Here is a 19,647-nt window from a genome sequence, read left to right as displayed (position 1 = left end):
AGAGGGTCAGGGCTTGTCATGCATTCGCCCCCCACCGGATCTGGGGAGGCCGGCAGGGGACGACCCTCCCCACTCACGGCCGGGAAGTGGAAGCCAGACCTGCAGGCACTGGAGCCCGGAGCGATGGGGCGGCTCTGAAGGGTGCTGGGAGGAGGGGGGAGATCACCCCCCGCTGCAGGATACCTGCCCTGTCGGGCCCCCGCTGAGCCAATAGCACGACTCCAGCCACTAGATCCCTCGCAGCCAGCACCCCGGGGTGGGGGGCAAAGCGCCTCCAGCCAGGGCAGCTCCCGGCCTCTCAGCACAACAAACCGTGTGACCGCCCCAGTCACCCAGCGGCACCCAGGCAGTGAACCATCACCCAGGGCTTGCTGGGCCTCTCTGGGAGCTGCTGAAAGGAGACGCCCCCAACATGGCCAGAGTCACGGCTGCCCCAGCAACGCCAACCCCGGGCCTTTGGCTTCAGACTGTGAAGGGGAAGGTTTTGCTCAGGTCCAAACGTCAGAGACCTGGAGCGGGAGGGGACAGAGCCCCGGTGAGCCCCACACGCCTGGGGTCAGGCAGCCAAGGGGGGAGGTGTCACCTCCTGCTCTTTTAGAGGCATTTCTTGTATTAATTTGTGCGGGATCAAACAGCAAAGAGTGAGCGGGTGAGGGCTGCGCCTGGCGGGACGGCGCCAGCTGATCCAGGCCCCATAGGAGGCCGGGGCCTTGTCCCCAGCACCGCAGGGTCTGGACGCCCATCACAGCAGACTGGACAATGCAGAGGGACCCAGGCTGCTGGTGCACATCTGGGTGGCAGTGCCAGGAACAGCTCCAGTGAGAAGGGAAACGCCCTCCTGCCGCGCGTTGGCTGCTGCTGGCCCCAGGCAGCACGACTCCCTGTTCCACAGCTCTCGGCTGTCCTGGGATCGCCTCGGGCCCAGCTGCAGCGAGCGAGAGGGGGCACCTGGGACGGTCTCTCCGCCGTACTTACAAAGACCAACAGAGAAACAAGGCGACAAAGACTCGCTCCTGTAAGAGTGCCAATTGCAATCCAGGGCCCTGGGGCAGCTGGCATCACCCCCAGCCTGATCAGCCCGGCCCCCAGCAGCATGGAGGGGAACTGGGGTGGGGGAGATCTCCCCTTCACCAGTCAGATGCTCCCCTGCAGCACAGCCAAGGAAGGGGATAAAAATCTGGCTGAGCGGGAGTCTCTCTCACGGCCCCAGGGCTCTATAAATCTCCCCCACACACCAGGGGCTGATTAAATTCCAGGCCTGGGAGAATGAGAAAACAGCTGCTAAGGGCCGTGATGCTGAGCAATCCTCAGCCAGCCCTGGGCCCCAGCCTGCCCCGGGAACGGGCCGCACTTGGCAGCAGGCCAGGCCATCCAGCACAGAACTTCACTGCTATTTCATTCCCTCTCTGGGGCACTGGTGACCAGCCTTGAGCTGGGGGGAGAGGGAACGGCACCAGCTCCCTTCTACTGCGCCCTCCTCCTGGGGGGCCGGCGGGGGGGGGGAGGGGGGTTGGTCCGGCTCCAACGGTGGAAGGAGGCAGCGTTCCTCCCCCAGGAATGTGCACCTGGCTGAGCCCCACTTAAGCATTTGCAAAGCAGGGGAAGCCCCCTCCCCCCCAGCTCTATGCATCTCAGAACCAGCTCCCAGCAGGTCTGGCCACGGGGCCGAGAGGCGTCCAGCCAGGCTGGGCCAGGAGTGCCTCGAGTGGAGGAGATGCTCAGGTGCGAATTCTACCAGGCAGGGCTGGGTGTCCCCCCTTCCCAGTGCAGTGCCCAGGGGAGTGCCCAGGGGAGGGGGGGACTAAGTCCAGCTTCCTGACGCACCTGAGAGGCTCCCTGGGCCCTGCACTGCAGCACACAACCCAGCCCAGGGCGTGTCCCCAACCAGCCAGTTGGTCCAGAGAAGCACGAACAACCGGCCCCTCAGGAGGACCCTTGCTCTACTTCAGAGGATTGAACCCTGGCTGGGGAATATTGGGAACACCCAGGGGCTGCAGCCTTTGCAGTGGGAGGGGCCCCACGCCCGACAGGCTGGGAACTGCATGACTCCAATCTGCTGCTGCTAGCAGGGGCTGGGGGGGGACCCAGGAAATCCCCGGGCACAGAGGAAGGCAGCAGGGCCCAGGCTGCCGAGAACCAGCTCCCGGGGCTGCCCTGCAGGTCCCTACAGGAGCTGCTGTCAGACGGGGGCACGTTGGCGGCTGCTTGTCCAGGCATCGCCGTCTCCGAGCTCCACGTTGTCTTTGGGGGGGCAGCCTCAGGCTGCAGCAGAGCCTGACATGCTGGGGGGGGGAGCTGGCCCGCAGCGGGGGGCCCTAGGGGAAGAGCTCGTGCACCCCGACTGGTTCTCTCTGTCTAAACCAATGGGGTCTGGAGCCAGGAATGGTGCAGACTGCCCCCCTCGCAGCTCTGCTGATGCCTCCCAATCCCAATGGCAGCCCCACGTTATTCCAGTCCTGCCCCCACCTCCATGGGGGTGAGAGAGGCACCCGCTGTGCTGTGGGACCCTGTCCCAATGGGGTGGGCAGGGAAAGCCCCGCCAGCCTTCCTGCCTGCAGCCCCTCCATCCCGAGCCCATAGGCCAGGAGTGGTGCCCGCCTGGCCCTGCAGCCCCAGAACAAAGGGAGCCAGCTAGACAGGCAGGCGAAGGAGGGATCTCTGCTTGCGGCCTGGACGCTCCAGCTGCTCTGCCCCAGAGCACAGACCCGCTTCAGCTCTCCGGGACGTTGGATCCCACCGGAGGGCTTGGCTCTAGGAATCACAGGGGGGCAGGTCTCTGGCCATCAGCCTGGGTGATCACAGTGGGACCTTCTGGCCTTGGCAGGGGCGAGGTTTGACCCGCAGCCTCCTGACGGGCCCCTGCCCTGGCTGGTTGCGCGACCTGACAGCCTGATGCTAATCCGGAAAACCCACCAGAGGGGCAGCCACCCTCCTGTCCGCACACCCCGCGCGCCGCAGCCCAGCTGCATGGCACCAGCCAAGGGCGCTAAGGAGCGAGGGAGCCCAGAAATTCCAGGCAAGTCAGAGCTGCAAACCCCTGCCCCGGGCACTGCTCCACACGCCGGGCACTTAACACGCAAACCCACTGCCACCAAGTACACCTCGAACCAGCCAGGGACCCTCGCACAAGGCCTGGCTGAGTGCCCCATCCCCGCTCACTGCTAGAAGGATCCCAGGGATCCCTGCCCCCAGGACTCGACGACCTACAAGCTCTCCCCGCTGTTATTTGAGTTTCGAACAAAAGCCACGTTCCCACCTGCCTGCGCTAGCCCCACGCCCGCAAAGACTTACGCTGAGTGGCTGTCAGCGGAGCAGGGCCGCCGAATCCGTCCGTGGGCCACCGGAGCAAGCGGAGGGGAAGTATTTAGCAAACCATGCGCGTCTGCATGTGATCCAGCGGGCAATTGCACGGTCTGGAGCAAGCGATATTATTACCATGCAGCTTTCTCTACACTTCCTTAGTGCAGTCCCTTAACTCTTCGCTGCCCACTCAGAGCAGAGCCCCTGCAGACGGCCCGGAGCTGCGGTCACAGAGCCACACGTGCGCCAATCCACCCTCCAGCAGCCAGAGAAAGGCATTTGCTTTCGGTGCGTTTGCACGTTTGCTCCCCCCTTTGATTTATTTATGGCCTGTGAGACCTGGCAAAGTTTCCTCTGCACAGGGAGGGGCCGGGCGCTCTACTGGTTATACTGCAAAAGCCGAGGGCTTAGTGCACATGTTGCCCCATCGGCACATGGTCTGGGGGCTGAGCCAGTGAAACCCAACGCCCCTGCTCAGCCTTTGGCCCCCGGAGTCGCTTTTTACACCTAGACTTGCCAGGCCAGCTGCCCCCTTGTGCAGAGAGCGGTTCCCGGCAGCCATCGTCTCTGCCTGAGACTCCACGGCCCCTCGCCCCAGCAGCACGTCCTTTGCCTTTAAGCTGTCCCTGGATGGGGGCGTCTCACCCCATGGAGCAGGCGCCCGGCAGCTTCTCCTCCTGCTGCGCCCGGGGTCTCCTCCGGAGCCTCACTGCCCAGAGAGCCGAGCTCTGCCGGCTCCTCCCAGCATCTCCCGCCCGCAGCGCTGACCTGGCGAGAGGGGTGACCTGCGCTGCCCTGTGCCGAGCTCAGCAGAGACACGAGGGGGGGCGCAGGGGGCAGACTCCACTCCAAGGATGAGCTGGCATCACATCAGGGTTTGTTGCACCCAGGCCTGCCCTGGATCCACTGACGGTGGGTTTTAGCCCTGGCTCAAACCGGTGCAGCTTGTGTGCAGCCACCTCCCACTGGCCTTAAACCGAATCCTCGCTGACTTCAGCTCAGGCCAGCAAGGGCGTCCACATGGCGCTTTGTGCTGCTTTGACTAAACTGGTTCTAAACCACTTTCAGATCATGCAGTGCAGGGGGTGTGTGGACAAGGCCAGTGTTTAGGGATCTCCACACATGTCTTTACACACCCCGTCACACTGCCCTTGGGCCGGACTGAAACCACTTCACACTTGGCCTTACCCCTCGAGCTCACTAGGAGTGGGTGCCGCCATCCAGCGAGACCAGAGCAAGGGCCTGCTTGTGACCACATGCTGCACAAGGGCACCTGTGCCGGCCAAGCCCCCAGGCTCCATGCAGCCGGTGCCAGGCCTGGTCCCCCACGGGCCTGAGCGCTCTCGGCCGGTTGGAAGGAACAAAGCCCGGTCACTCCAAGCAGCTCAGCTACAACACTGTTTCCTTGGGGATTTTCCTGCGGGAGGGAAGCTACATGGCCCCTTGGGAGGAGCTGCCTTCCTATTGGCTGGAGGCCGCAGCCCATAATGAGAGTCACCAGCCTGAGGACCTTCGGCCTCCAGGGCAGTTAATCGGCTAATGGTGAAATAAATACTTTGTGGAAACCACGTCAAAGCACAATCAATAAGCAGTATTGGTACGTTCCCAGAGCCGCCCCTCCGGGGCCTGGCACCACAGGCAGCTGTGCCAGCCGGCTGGAGAGCTGCAGCATTTGCTCTTACCTGGCGCTAACATCCCCCGTGCCCAGGGGCTGGAGCAGAACGAGCTGAGGCGGTGTCCCTGCAGGAGGGAATGGCTGGTTCTGGCAGAGGCCTGTCCCCCTGAAGACTCGCAAGGGCGACTGTTACACCAGTGAGCATGCTCCCGTAGCACCCGTGCGGCTGGAGCCAGCAATGCCTCGCCGGTGCCTCGCACCCGTATCACGCCCAGGTGAGCAGATCCGCCCAGCTCGCTGCAGCGTGACTCTGTGTCACCTTCCCCAGAGCCGCTGGGTTGAGATAAATAACCAGCAGGCACCTGGCCAGGAGCACTTTGCAATTGCAGCACATGTGTAATGACACCTGGAGGCCCTGGGGTGAGCATCTCTCCGCTCCCAGGCACTCCCTGCTGGCCTGACGCAGCCAGGAACCCGGGCGAGTCGGTCCCGGGAACCCTCTGCTCAGGACCTGGAACATCACAGGGGCTGGCTGAAGCCGACCAGCAGCGACACTTTCTGGGGGCATGGGAGGTGAAGCACGGCCGGTTTGTGTCACTGGGGATACAGCAATGCAGCTGGGGCCAGGGCTGCAGGGACCAGGCCAAAGGGCTTTAACCCCCCAAGGGGGACAGGAGCCCCCCAGTTCAGAAGCCCGTACCACAGCCCTGGGACATTCGTCCCTCCCTTTCCAGAGCACCTTTCAGTCCCTGAAGGGCTGTCCTACAGCCAGGGCCCACCTCCCCCAGCAGTGACATGCAGCCCCCTCTGCGCTGGGGTTTGGCAGCTGTTTTACAGCACCCATCAACACAGCCCAGGGCAGGAAGTGTACCTGGGCTTGGGGCAGAAACTGCACTGGGCGACAGCTCCCTCCCAGCAAGGCACGAGCATGAAGTGCTCGCTCAGCCTTGCGCCTGTTGGTCAGAGGGGCTGACCCGTCCCGGGCCCCAGCAGAGACTGACGGCTGCTTGGGAGCAGCGCGAAATAAAGGGCAGCCTTTTAGGTGCCCTGCGGTGTGACATAGCGGCATGACGGGCTGGGAACCGGCGCCTGCAGCGGGGGGGTCTGTTGTAATGGCAGAGAGGGGAGAGCGCCTCCTACTGGGACCCAGCACTGCACCCTGGAGCCGTTCTTCACAGACGTGGAGTTCAGTGCCGCAGTGAAAGGCCGGGAGCCAGCCCCGCCCCGCCAGCCAGAGGGACGAAAGTCCCCCGAGGAGATTCCTGCAGGACCAGGCCCCTGTAGCCCGGCGATAACCCGGCACTGTGCCCACCCAGCGGCAGCCGGGGCAGTAAAGCCGAGGCACTGGGAACAGGAGAGGTTTACACAGTTGCTAACCAGCAGCGAGCAGAGGGATTGTGCCCATCCTTGGGCACGGTCCCGGTGCCCTCGTGCAGCACCCTGCCCACGCCAGGGCGCAGGGTGGGCGTGGAGGCAGCTGGGCTCCGGCCGCACTGTTCCCAGCTCGATGTCAGAGATACGGCAGCAGAGCCCTGCCTGACCTTGGTCCAGGAAATCGCTTCTGCTCCGTCCTCCCCCCACGCGCAGCAGCCGCTTGGCCAGATGAAAGCCAAGTTCCAGCACAAACTCTTTTCTTGGGGGGAATTTAATTTTCTCCTTGTTTGATTTACTGCCCAAATCCAGCTGTGAGCGGCCAGGCATGTTCCTGCCCTGGTCACTGCACTTCATTAAAACAGCCCCCTGCCCCCAGGCCGGGCGGGGGCTACAGCTCCCTCCTCCCCCGCCTGGGAACAGCCATGCTGCCGGGGGGGGTCACACGCCTGAGGAGACGGCCACAGCTGCGGTACGCCAGTGCTGGGCCTTGTGAGAAGCCAGCCAAGCCACACGCCCCCAGCGCCTCCTGTCCCCGCCGATGGGGGCTCGGGGATCTGGCGCCTGGGACGAAGATCGAGCCGCAGCCCGCTGAGGCGTTAGACAAGGAAACAGGCCTGGGAGAGCAGGAGGCTTCGCTCTCAGTACTGATTCCTAGTTCTCACCCTCTGCTATTCACGAGGCCCTGGGACACTGGTCCGGAAACAAGGGGCAGAGCCCGGCCCCAACCCGAGGGAAACGCCGAGCCGTGAGTCTCTGCGGGGGAGCCTGGTGCAAATATCTCCCGCGCGGCTGCACTCCCAGCACAACACGCTGGGCTCGGCCCAGACCCAAAGGCCTCGGCGCATGAAGGGGGCAGCTGCCCCTCCTTTCTCCCCCTGAAGCTGTCGTCAGTCCCAGCTATCACCTTGCTGGGCCCCGCAGCTCTGGGGCTGTCACTCAGCCTGGGCGTCCTGTCCAACCCCAGTGGAACCCTGCCTGGAAAGATGCCAACAGGTGCCCTCTCTGCCCCGGGCCAGAGACCAGCACAATGCCCAGATACTGGGCTTGGAAAGCGACCCTCAGCCCCTGTGCCAGGGAACCCCCCCTTGTCCCACCGCTGGATCTGGAGGAGGGGCATTTCCCAGGGCTCCCCCTCCTGAGGTGTCTGCAGTTGATTTGCAATTATCCTGGGAACCCCAGGCAGTCCCCAGCACCGCACGGAGCCGGCACAGGGAGGAGGGGCTGGCGGGGTCTCGCTGGAGCAATGTACCAGGAGTACTGACGCTCAGGACCCCAGAGAGCAGCCGGTGCCCAGGGATGGCTCAGGCCCATGGCCCCCAGTACGCCGGGTCTGCACGGCTGAGTAGATGTCAGGCAGTTTGGTTCTGCCGACAGCCTCGCGTTCCCTGCAGGGCTGGCAAGAAAGCCGGTGCAGTGGATTTTTTGGGGCCTAGGCTGAGCGATGGGCATCAGCAAACAAGCAATTACCCGGGGCAGGGACAGGTCCTTGCCCCTCAGCAGGGCACAGCGCAGTCCCTGTAACTGACAGCTGCACTCGGCAGCTGCTCCACGGCAAATCCCCCTAGCGATAGCCCCACGGCCCTCGGGAACACAACAGCGAGGAGCGGGGACTGGAACAAAGTCACTCGGCAATCCAGAGCCGGGACTAGAACCCCAGAGGCCCAGGCTCCGGCCCTGTAGGTGCGGGCCTGGCTTCCCAGCGAAGGAGCATTGGCCAGGGGACAAGGGGTTGCTGAGCCGTAGAGGGGGCAGGTGCCCGGCTCAGGCGTCTGACGGAGCCAGAGCTGCGCAGATCCAGCCGCAGCCTGGTCGCGGGGGAGGGAGCCGGCCTCTAGCCCCCTCCTCTCTGCCTTTCTCCCTTGCCCGCTCTGTACTGCCCCCCCTTCCAGGCCTCGGTCCCCCCTCCCCCCAGCCCAGGGGAGCAGTGCTGTCCCCCCAGGCAGGGGCAACAGGGAAACTGCCTCCTTACCAGCCTGTGCTGACTCTCTGCTGGCAGCCGAGGCTCCGCGGCTCCCCCCAGGCGCCTGCCGCAGCCCCTGCAACGGAGCAGAGCAGAGCAGAGCCGAGACAAGGCTGCGTGCCTGCCTGCTCGCATGCTCCCCTCCCCCACGCCAGGCAGGGCACTGGGGGGGGCAGAGGCAGGGCCTGGCATGCCCGATCAGCCCTGGGCATGGTGAGGTGATGGGAGGGGGCGCAGCCTCCAGCAGCCAGACCCAGGGCTGCAGCCACAGGCCTCTCCCAGATTTAAAGGGGCAGTTTCCCGCGGAAGAGCAGGTGGGGGAACGCCCTGGGAGCAGGTACCAGAGGAGCTGGAAGCCAGGGCAGGTGCTTGGGGGGCAGGGCCCACGCTGAAGGCCGGAGCCCGGCTGGCTGCGATGCAGGTGTGCGTCTCTTTTACTCGGCTAGGGGGAGTCTCTCCCCCCGTCCAGGTGCTCTGGGCCCCTGACAGCAGGAGAGTTCCGACCCGTGGCTTGAACTGGAGCAGGACCCGCTGTGCTGACCCCGGTGCCCGGTACCTGAGCTCGGGTTGCTGCCCCCGTTACTCCAGAGCCAGGCCCCTGCTGGGCTGCTCCCAGCTGAGCCACGGGGCCCGGGAACCTCGCACGGCTCCTCAGGGCTGGCCAGCAACCGCGCGAGCACAGGCCTGACTCACGGAGCCAGGAGCCCACCCAGCTGACTCCCTCCTTGGGGCAGAGCCGGCGAGCAGGCTGGGCTTGGGCTGCGCCAGCCCCCCGAGGAGAGCAGCACTCGGCCCAGAGCTGACCCTGCCAAGGTGGGCGCTAGTGCTGGGTGGGGACACGGCTCGCAATGGAGACAAGCAGCCAGTGCCCAGGCAGGGGCAGCTGCAGGACATGGGAAGACAGGCCAGGCACCCTGGGGTGCATCCTGTGAGGGGCGATAGAGGGGACAGGCTCCCCTCCCTGGGGCTCTGTCAGGCAGCCGGTGGCCCCCCATGGCCACACAGAGCGGATAGTGCCGGGGGGGGGGAAAGAGGGGGAGGCTGCTGCTTTTAGACAAAGCCACCCGGGAGGGTGATTGCAGCCCACGCAGAGTCCACAGCGCGTTCAGTTACTCGCCCGCCCCCGCCCCCACTGCGCTGTGGGGGCCACAGGGGCGGAGACCAGCAACTCTGAGCAGAACCAGCAGCCTCTTTATTCACGCGGCGTCCCTGAGCAGTACGGGAGCTTTAACCGGGCCGGGCCGGGAGGAGCTGGAGGCGCCCTGCTGCTGCAGCCTGGCCAAGACAGATGTGCAGATCCCCCCCCACACAAGGCTGTGCTCAGCTCCCGGCGGGGGAAGGCGCCGGTTATTTTGGAGGGTAGCGAGCGAAGGGCGAGTCTTCGGTCATCTTCCCCTGCAGAGGAGAGAGAGGAGGGTGAGCCCACAGGGCCACCCAGAGAGTCAGGAAAAGCCCCACGGCTGGAGGGCAGCGAGGGGAACGCCTACGGCAAAGTCCCAGAGCACAGCTGGGGTGGGGCTGGGCCAGGAGCTGCCCCCCCACCCCTCCCCCTCGGGCTGTTACGGCTGGCTGATGGGCCTGGCCCCAAGCACAGACAGCAGCACCCACGCTTGGCGGCCGTGTAACCGTGCGGAGCAGGAGGCTGCCGCCCATGGCCGCGGGAACAAGCACTGTTCCAGTGGGTGCCAGCAGGAGGCAGAGCCAGCCCGGGACACAGTGCAAAGTCCTGGGCTGCTGCAGGCCCAGCCGGTCCCGGAGGTACAGCGATGCTCCAGCAGCTCACGCTTGGCCCAGGCCTGGAGGCGGGCGCCTCAGTGGAAGGGGGGGCAGCTCTTTCTGCCTCTGCCCCTCTGCGGGACGTGGGCACGATCTGTGAGTCCATGACAGCAGGGCAGAGTCACTAGGACCTGCTGCAGGCCGGGACAGACGCATGGACAGCGGGGCAGGGCCCGGGGCAGAGGCCAGGTCCTCTGCGGAGCTACGCACCATTGGCACCTCGTCCAGCTTCTCGAACGCCGGCTCCCTCCTGTGGCAGAGCTTCACCACCACCACCCCAGCAGCAATGAGCAGGCAGGCCACGAAGATGCAGATCACGGCCACCAGACCGGGGCTCTGGGAGAGCGCGGGCTTGTTCAGGGAGGACACCGCTGGAGGGAACGGAGCGCTCGGCTTAGACACCTCCCCAGCCCTGCAGCCACACCGCTGAGAACCCTGCTCAGCGGCTCCCGCTCCCCCACACTGAGACGACACGTGTCCATGTGGGGGCAGAGGACATCCTGGCTGCAGCACTGGGCCCCGGCTGGGGGTCAGGAGTTGCACTGTGGGGTGGGGAGAGGCTGGAGACCAGCGCTGCGCTGCCGGCTCCTGCGAGTCTCAGGCGAGTCGGCCGGAGCCCCGGGATTGCAGATCTGCAGCTTTACATTTTTTACTTTTTAAATGAGAGTTTCTCTTGCTTCTGGGTCTGAAGAGTTGGGAAAAGGGACCCCCTGGCCCAGAAACGCCAGGCAGAGACACACACCCCCGGGCTCCTAGAGCTGGAGATTGTTCTAATCCCTCTGTGCGATTTCTGGTGGGGCCAGCCGTGCTGCTCTATCAATATAACTGCAACCACCTAGGAGACGCTCCGTGGGACAGGGCACGGAAGAGCCAGCAGGCGCTGCCCATGTGATCGGGCATCTCACCCGTCCAGGTACCCCCCCACTTAGCGGGAACACCTGTCTCCTCCACCTTGCGGCATGGGACAGCTGCGCCATCTGGTGGTGAGAGTTAGAAAGTGACCCCTGCTAAAGCGTTCAGTCAGTAACGCACCCCGCGCACAAAGGCACCCGCACGCACCCCCTGCATTTGGCAGTTGTGTCCCGTGACCAGTGCTTGGCGCAGGGCGGCCCTGGGAGCCCCGTATCATGCAGCATGGTTGCATGGCCTGAGGGCAGTGACAATGGCTCACCTAGATGTGCTCATGGATGGCATACGGAGGGCAGAAGTGACTGACCACTGCCATCCTTTGGTGGCCTCCGTCCAAAGCCTGACTGGGGAGATGCCAAGGACTCAGGGGGTTCCCTGGAGGCAGGGGAGGCAAGCTTACCTTGCTACCACTGTGCTGCACCTGTTCTGGGGCCAGAGGCCTGCAGAGCCATTGCCTGGTGCCTCTCGCCCCCACGCAAACCCCACGTGCCCACACCTGGTCCTTACCTGAGCCACTGGCTGTTGTGCCGTTGTTGGGCCCCGGCTGCTCAGTCGAGTGCGTCTCACTGGAGTTGGCAGCAGGAGTAGCTGAGGTGTTGGTGGGACTGGGGCTGGCCGGGGACAGGGGAGGGCTGGAAGCAGATTCTGGGTTTCTGGACGAGGCTGGAGCTGCTGCTGTTGTTCTGTTCAGCGTGGATGCAGTGGTGTTGTCAGTGGGAGCAGTGGAAAGGGAGGTGTTTCGGGAGGCAGTCGTGGAGTTCTGCGATGGTGAAGCCATAGTGGATGGGTGCTGGCTGGACGCGGTTTGTTGGGAGGCAGTCGTGGAGTTCTGCGATGGTGAAGCCGTGGTGGATGGGTGCTGGCTGGACGTGGTTTGTTGGGAGGCAGTTGCGGGGTTCTGCGATGGTGAAGCCGTGGTGGATGGGTGCTGGCTGGACGTGGTTTGTTGGGAGGCAGTTGTTGTGGCAGTAGCATTCCTAACTGAGAAAGGGAAATCAGAGTTACCAGGTTTGCTCTGGAGATTTCTCTCGAACGGAGGATGCCGTGCTCCGCGATACTGCGGGGGCATTCCCCACTCGGCCCAGGATGATCCCAGCACTAGGAGGGGAGGCCCGGTGGCAACAGGGTGGTTGCAGATAAGCCAGTAAGCAGAGGGCCCCCACGTCAGATCATGTTCATGCTCGCATCAGCCTGGGACCTCCACCTCCCCTCCCACCCCCCTCCCCAAGGGCCTTTCCCTGCATATGGAGGATGCCTGGAAGGTTTGGGGTTCAATACAGTTTTCACCCAGGAAATGCAGGTCCTGTCTAGGCTGGAAGACTCTCTGGTGACGGGAGATCTAGGGAAGAGAGGGCACCCCAGGAGCCAGCCCGATCCCCAGCCTGTTAGCAGCTCTCCTGCTACCTGGTGTTTCTGAGTCCCGGCTGCTGGAGACGAGCCCTTAGGAGATACTCACGGGGTCCGGGGAGGAGCTCAGCCTGCAGGTGGGGACAAGCCCAGTGTGCCCCGAGGCTCTCACTAAAGGGAGCCCAGCGTTTGTGGGGTCTTGTAACGTTTAATCATCTCATGGCTTGTTGTCTGCATTCCTAGCGCCTCCTGCCCCAGCTGAGAGCCACTGCATGGGGGGGGGGTAGCACAGGGCTCTGTCTGCAGGCAGCCCCCGAGAGCAACACACCCAGCACTGCCCTGCCAGTTCAGCCCTTCCCAGGGGCAGAGGCTGCTCAGGCACCGCCCGGCCTCAGGCTGCCCTGGAAATGCTGCCAGGCTGGGCTCTGGCCCTGCTCCCGAGGGAGGCGGGTCGGCATCCCACACAGCGGCTCTGCGCCCTGCAGGGACAGGCCGTGGTCTCAGGACTCGCTCCCCAGGGGCAGGAAGGCTCATAGCGTCTAACCCGTCCCACGGCAGCCCCACAGGGTTAGAGCAAGGGGGCCGTAGCCTGGCCAGGGCTTGGGCAACTTTGTCCCAGTGGCAGCAATCCTTGAGGGGACCACCTAGGGATCTAGGGCAAAATCAGTACTTGGTCCTGCTAGTGAAGGCAGGGGGCTGGACTCGATGACCTTTCGGGGTCCCTTCCAGCTCTATGAGATAGGATATCTCCATATAATAATAATATATGGAGATATACCTAAGTCCCCGACGGGCAACCCTGGTATAGCTTGTCCCTAGGGCAGTTTCTTCCAAGCCCCAGGCTGCCAGGGGTGGCTTCTGCCCCATCTCATGGCACTAGATGTTCTTGTTCTCCATAGAGAAGTGCCTAGTCTCTCCCCAACCCGCCCCCCAAGCAGAGAAATTCCCCCAGCTTCTTGGCCTCCCTGCCAGTGACTCAATCCTGAAACTGGTTCCTAGGATGCTTTCCCCACAAGAACACGGGGGCCTCGGGGTTTAGAGGCCTGAGCACGGGCCTGGGAGCCAGGAACGCCCAGATCCTAACCACTGACTCCCTGGGGCAAGTCACCTCCTTTGGTGCCCCTCTTTCCCCAGCCCTCCCCAGAGCAGCAGCGAGTATGGTGCAAACAGCTACAGGTCCTTCCAGCCCCCAGCCCTTCCCTGAAGCTGGCAGGTGTGTCACATACTCCCGTTTCCCCAGCAGGCACAGACTGGGGGGGGGGGGGGGAGACAGGTGTCTTCTGTTGCGTGCACAGCTGGGAACAAGTATCTGATCCTCCACCCAGGCTGCGCCCCACCCTCCCGGCTGATGCAAAGTCAATATGGACCCGCCCGCTTTATCCGCACCATCATGTTTGCTATTCCCAAGGTGCTGCCCTGTTGGCTGTGGGAGCAGCCTGTCCCCCCCCCCGCAGCAGAGCGGCCACAGCCCCGCACTTTCCAGCTGAAGGGCACCCCCATTTAAATGACCAGGATTCTGGACACGTAGGACCCCCAGGAAGGGGGACCATGGCCCACTTAGGGCAGAGGTGGATGCACCTGGGTGGCAGAACGGGTGGATTTTGAGAGGGAATATTTAGCCCCCCCCAGGACGTTTCACTCACACCCCAAAGCCCCAGCTCACTGGAAGACGAGGTGGACGGGAGGTCTGGAGTCACCTTTCATTGCTATGAAAACAAAACCTTCCATTTGCCCAGGCACGTGTATTTGGCCTCCTGGAGTCTGTGACCCACAGGGCTGCCAATCCAGGGCGCAAGTCCCTGGCACTGCTGCCACACCCCCAGCTCCTGAAGAGCAGAAGGGGAGGCAGTATCAGCATTTCACAGGAGATTCGTGGGTGCTCTCAGTGACCCACTCCGGCCTCCTGTGATCTCTTCTCCATGGCGCTGCACCAAGCTCTGGCCCTGTCCGATGCATCTCTGCACTCAGTTAAGATCATAAGAACGGCCACGCTGGGTCAGACCAACGGTCCATCCAGCCCAGTGTCCGGTCTCTGACAGTAGCTGGTGCCCGGTGCTGCCGAGGGAACGAACAGAACAGGGGGATTATCGGGTGATCCAGGCCCTGTCGTCCAGTCCCAGCACGTGGCAGTCAGAGGTTCGGGGACACTCAGAGCATGGGGTTGGGTTCCTGCCCATCCGGGCCAACAGCCACAGATGGATCCATCCTCCAGGAACTGCTCTAGTTTGTCTTTGAACCCAGTTATATTTCCAGCCTTCGTAACATCCCCTGGCAGTGAGTTCCACAGGGTGATTGTGTGCTGTGAGAAGTTAACTTAGTCTTGTCCTTCCCCTCAGGTTCTGTTCATTAAGAGGCCACCTTGAGGCAAACAAGTGGCCACCCCCTGCGATTTGACAGCGCTAAGAGTAACTGGCCCTTCAGAGTTTAGGGTACAGCAGTTTCCTTCACACGGGTCCCCTAGCACAGGCATCAAGTCAACAACCTGCCCTTCCACCACCGTACAGGGAAACAAGCCAGCAAGAGGCGCTGGTTCTAGGTAGAAGCTAAGGCAAGTGCTAATTTCCTGTTCAAATGATTCATTCCAGGAGTGATGCTGTTGAGTTTCAGAAAGGATAACGAGCCATTACTTGTTTTAGCCTGGAGGGTTTTCAGTTAACCACAAGCCAATTTGTTTGCAAGGTTGTCAAGGCTCCGCCAGCCCTTCCAGACACAAGGAATTATTACTCCATTTTTAAATGCCATCACTGTAACCCATGACTGCGCCAGAAGCCCTAAGCCCATTCAACGGCTGCCACACCAGTCATGGGAGGCAAGGCGGAGCCAGAGAAAGTCTGGGTACATTTGTGTTAAAAGTTTAAATCCAACCGGGGGAAGGCAGCTGAGAGCAGCAGCTGTCCTGGGCAGCTCAATGTCGGGCGGTTCTGCTGCCGGGAAATCTGGAGGCCCCTGGGACAGCGTCTTAGCCCTATCTCAGGGTGGGAGCAAGGCCCAGAGATCAGGTGCCTCCCCCACGCTCACCTGGGAAGGTTGTGTCAGACCCACAGACCTGAACCCTCAGTCCAGTGCCCCACAGATCGCCCTTTCACTCCTGAGTTCTGAACCATGAACCACTCCAGCCAAGCCCTGCCGTGGTAAGGAGCTTTGCCATTCACGCCATGGCTCGTCAGGCGAGAGGCCCACCTGCCACGTTAGGATACCAGGATGGTATCCCTGGCGAAGCGTGCCAAGCCACTGCCCGAGCTCAGAGCCTTGTATGCTCCTGGCCTGGGGCCTGTCCAGGCTTTTAATGAAATGCTGAGCACGTGGGATGACAATGCTGGAGGGGAGCTGGGCAGCACCATTAGAGGCAGCGTTCCAGCTAGGAAAGCCACCGCGGAGTCACAGGAGAGCAAGTGGGAGCGTTTGCAAGTTTTGAGACTTGGGCCATAGGGCAGGTTGGTTCCATGCAATGGTGTGGGGGGGGGAGGACAGGGCAGAGGACCCAGAACCTGCGGGGGGGTGGGGTGGGGGGATGCAGGATAGAGGAGATGGAACCTGCAAGACCTTCTGCTGCCGTGAGGCACCTGCTAAAGGCAGCGGGAAGCCATGGGCTGGCTCTGGCCACATCAGACAAATGCCCCCCCCCCCCCATTACCAACATTGCTGCAGGCACCGCTTGGAACCAAAGCCAGGAACTTTGACAATCACTTCAGCAGGGCACAAAGATCAGCCCTTAGGTGCACAGCAGAAGGGTTGTGACTAGCCGCCTCGCCACACGAGCATTCCCCACATTGGAGTCTGATCGCCAGAGAGAATCCCATGCAGCCCGACGCACGGCCCCAGTGAGACCATCCCTGGACGGCAGTGGGGACGGTGCGAATGGAAAGGGCTCTGAAGAGTCACAAGAGCGACTCAAGATCTGGAAAATCTGCTCTGTAGTGAGAGATGGGGGTGGGGGGGCACCTCTTCAGCCTCAGGGACTTGATCAGCTGATAGGCTCCTACGGGGGAGGAAGATTTCTCACACAGAGGGCTGGAATCTAGCAGGCAAAGGCAGAACGAGACCGGGTGGCTGGAAGCCGAAGCTAAACGCATTCAGACTGGACATAAGGAGCTCGTATTTCACAGGGCGGGCGACTGTCCGGGTCAGGCCCAGTGGATGTGCTGGATTTTCTGTCATTCAGCAGCTATAAATCGAGATTGGGCAGTGTCACGGAGCGTTGGGGGGACACAAGGCCCTGCACCCCCGGCTCCCTGCGATTCACCACGACTCTCAGCCAGCCAGTAACGCAGAAGGTTTATTTAGATGACAGGAACACAGTCCAAGACAGGTCTTGCAGGCACAGACAACAGGACCCCCCTCAACTAGGTCCATCTTGGGCTCCCAGGGCACCCCAGCCCGCCTGGGAGGTCAGAGCCCCGTCTGCCTCCCAGCCATCTCACCAACCAGCTTCCGAAACTCTCCCTTCAGCGACCCCTCCCACAGCCCTTTGTTCAGTTTCCCAGGCAAAGGTGTCGCCTGGCCTCCAACCCCTTCCTGGGTTCTCATGTTACGTGCTCAGGTATTCTCCGTTGGTCAGTCTCCCATCCCCCAGTGCACACTCCCCTGTCAGCATTCAAAGCCCACAATAAGAACAGTCCCAGTTCGTCACAGGCAGCTCTCCCCACGAGCTCCACCTGACATTCTGGGCTGGACGCAGGAATCGCTGCAGGGGGTCAGCCTAGAGCATTGGGTCTCCTCTGGCCTTAATCCATGAGCCAATAACCACTATTCCTGCACTGGACAGAGTGAATCCAGCAGGGCTGGAGGGAGCCCTGGCCCCACTTAGCCCAGCCCTAGGACGGAGAGGGGTCTGTACCGTGCAGGCCCCTGGGCATTGGAGCTCCGCTGTCCCTTCAGCCTGGCTTTACTGAGCAGGCAGAGGCTGGACCCAAGAGCCCCAGCCAGCAAGGGGCACAAGGAAACAGTCGGCAAGCGGCAGTGGCCCAAGGAAGCCCAGTGCACGCAGCAGATTTGCTCCGTCATCGGGGCATGGCCCAGTGGCGGGAGTGTTACACTCCAGTGTGTCACAGACAGCAGGACCCATGCAGCCAAGGGGCCTCGTGAGAAAAGCGTGCCCCATCCCCACGGTGCAGCAGCGCCCCCTAGAGTGCTGTGGAGAGAATCCTGCCGCAGTACCAGGGAACCCTCAGAGCAGCAGGTGCCGGGTGGGTTATGTGGCATCCTTTGCTGCTGGCTCCACACTGCCCTTCTCCAGGAGGAGACGTGCTGCCCAAGCCATGTTCAGCAACAGAGGCCTGTCCCCAGGGAAGGGGCAGAAAGCGGCCCAGTTTAGGGAGGGGAGCCCCCTCTCCATGGGGAGCAGAGTAAGTAACTGGAGGGTTGACTGCCTGGCTCTGCACTCCAGAATCCGCGACGGGTCTCAGCTCCCAAGCCCAGGACAGAGATGGAGGAGCAGAGCAGAGCCGTTTCTGAAGCAATGGTCAGCCACGAAAGGGTTAATAAGGCAGATCTTTCACTGCGCTTCCGAGCTGCCCAGTGCAACGAGGGGGCAGTTCTCTGCCCTCCTGGCAGCTCACAGCTGGGTCAGCCCAGGCAGGCACCACTGCCGTTGGAGAGGGGTGGTCTCCGGAGCAAGGGGAGCAACCACTACAGAATACACGGGGCCGTGCTGGAGGCAGGATTCCCAGCCAACGGGCAAATGTGGCAAACCTGCCCGACCAGGAAGACAGGGCCTCTGGGTCAGTGGGAATGGAGCCTACAAGTGCTGCTGTCAGACCTGCTGCATTACGGGCCTAGCTCTGCCCTTCCATTTTCAAGCCCCAGGAGGACGGCCCAGGGTCCAAGCTGGGGACCTGCAGAATTCGTTCACAAAAGGGACAGGCCGAGCACAATGAGCCTTTGCAACCAGCCAAGCGGGTTTGTCAGCGTCTGGGCGAAGTGAGCTGCAGGGCGCCAGCTCCACTTGCCAGTGACCTGCAACAAAAACAGTGCTGCTGGCTGGAAGGGTCACTGGTTAGTGCTGGGGGGGGGGGGGGGGGAGAACACGCTCACCCCCACCTCACAACACTGGGGTAAGGAACTCTACAGTGACTTTCTGAACACCCCCCTCCCCCGTTTCGTTTCAGGAACACACAAACCCTGCAGCACCGGGCACTCTCACAAACTGGGGGGGGGGGGGGGGCAGAGAATTGGTGCTGGAGCTGGGGGGCTGCCGTACCCCCTGGCTTGAAGGGGTTCCCATCATACCCAGGGTTTACAGTTTGGTTCATTGGCTCTCAGCCCCCCCCCTCCATTGTACACATTGTTCCAGCACGGGAGGGGGGGAACCTGGCTTGAGAACACCGGATATTGGTGCAGGAAGGGGGGGGGGGGGAGAGAGGCGAAATCTGCCTGGCCCCAGGGCAGAGTCTGGGAACCTTTCCGACGAGCCAGACTCTCCCTGGGGCGACCGGCACCCAGCCCCGAGAACTTTAGAATTAAAGTTTCTTCACGCCCCCCTCCGCGCTCGGGGGGGGGGGGGGGGGGGGGGGGGCTGACCCTGCATCAACTCACCAGAGCCCCCACCCCCCGACTTCCCCTTCCCGCTCAGAGGGGGGGGGGGTGACCCTGCATTAACTCATCAGAGACACCCCCCCCCGATGCCCCTCCCGCGGGAAGCAGGAAGGACGGACCCTGACGTGCGGGGAGGGGGCAGCCCCCGGGAGGGACCTGCCCCCCGCCCCCCGGGGCCGCCCCTTACCTGCGAGCGCCAGGCACAAGCCGCAGCCGATCAGCAGCCAGCGCGGGCCCCGGGCCATGCTGCCGCCGCTCCCGGACACCTGCCGCGATCCTGCCACGCAGGAGGTGCCGCACCTGTGCGGAGACCGGCGCGCCCCCTGCTGGGCAGCCCGGGTCCCTCCCGCCCAGCCAGGCGGCTGCAGCCGGGGCGGAGCCCAGCGCCCCGGGGCTGGAGCAGGGGCTGGGGGGCCGGGACTGCTGGGTTCTCGGCTCAGCTGGGGGAGGAGAGCAGGGCCTAGTGGTTAGAGCCGCTCCAGGGCGCCACTGCTACCCTCTCAGCCAGAGCCCGTCCCGCAGTCAGTCCCGGGGCAGAGCTTCCGGGAAAGCATCCAGTCCTGCTTTAAAGATTGCCAGGGGCATGGCCCCCCCTGGGTAAATTGTTCCAGTGGTTCGTTACCCACCCTGTTAAACTTGAACGCCTTATTTCCTGCGCGGACTCCTGCCTTCTGTTCCCAGCTCTGCTACTCATTTATGGTAGGACCTTGGGCAAGTCACTTCCCCACTCTGTGCCTCAGTTTCCCCCTCATTAGTATGCACAGGCAGCTGGAAGAATGTGTGCCAAAGCTTTCTCCTCCCCAGCCGTTACCCAGAGCTGGTGTCACCCACC

The 19,647-nt window shown here is 62.9% G+C and overlaps 2 protein-coding genes across 4 annotated transcripts in view; both read right to left on the bottom strand.

Annotated features, from left to right (window-relative positions):
* PDE4C (phosphodiesterase 4C) overlaps positions 1–5,158 on the bottom strand; it is a 108,515-nt gene extending 103,357 nt beyond the window's left edge. Inside the window, exons 1-2 of one of the 3 annotated variants that reach the window (XM_054013726.1) lie at positions 4,983–5,158; positions 3,292–3,413 (exon numbers count right to left, since the gene is read on the bottom strand). Coding sequence is in view for 1 of the 3 variants with exons in the window: in XM_054013724.1 (XP_053869699.1) it covers positions 4,489–4,601 (113 nt within the window). In the remaining 2 variants the exon portion in view is untranslated. Of the gene's footprint in view, positions 1–3,291; positions 3,414–4,488; positions 4,687–4,982 lie in introns of those variants that run through there. The other 2 variants (XM_054013725.1, XM_054013724.1) reach the window with 2 other exon arrangements.
* A 4,260-nt stretch (positions 5,159–9,418) lies between these two features.
* Positions 9,419–19,119, bottom strand: LOC128828680 (putative protein TPRXL). The gene is made up of 4 exons (XM_054013538.1): positions 19,003–19,119; positions 11,442–11,915; positions 10,236–10,396; positions 9,419–9,644 (listed from the first exon to the last, which is right to left on the bottom strand). Exons 1-4 carry the CDS (start codon positions 19,058–19,060, stop codon positions 9,597–9,599), a joined length of 741 nt encoding a protein of 246 aa, XP_053869513.1. The 5' UTR covers positions 19,061–19,119; the 3' UTR covers positions 9,419–9,596.
* Positions 19,120–19,647: the final 528 nt, after the last annotated feature.

Source organism: Malaclemys terrapin, chromosome 24 (genome assembly GCF_027887155.1).
Source record: "Malaclemys terrapin pileata isolate rMalTer1 chromosome 24, rMalTer1.hap1, whole genome shotgun sequence".
NCBI classification, from domain to species: domain Eukaryota; kingdom Metazoa; phylum Chordata; order Testudines; family Emydidae; genus Malaclemys; species Malaclemys terrapin.
Note: the sequence above shows the minus strand (reverse complement) of the source record. Positions and strands in the feature narration are given on the sequence as shown.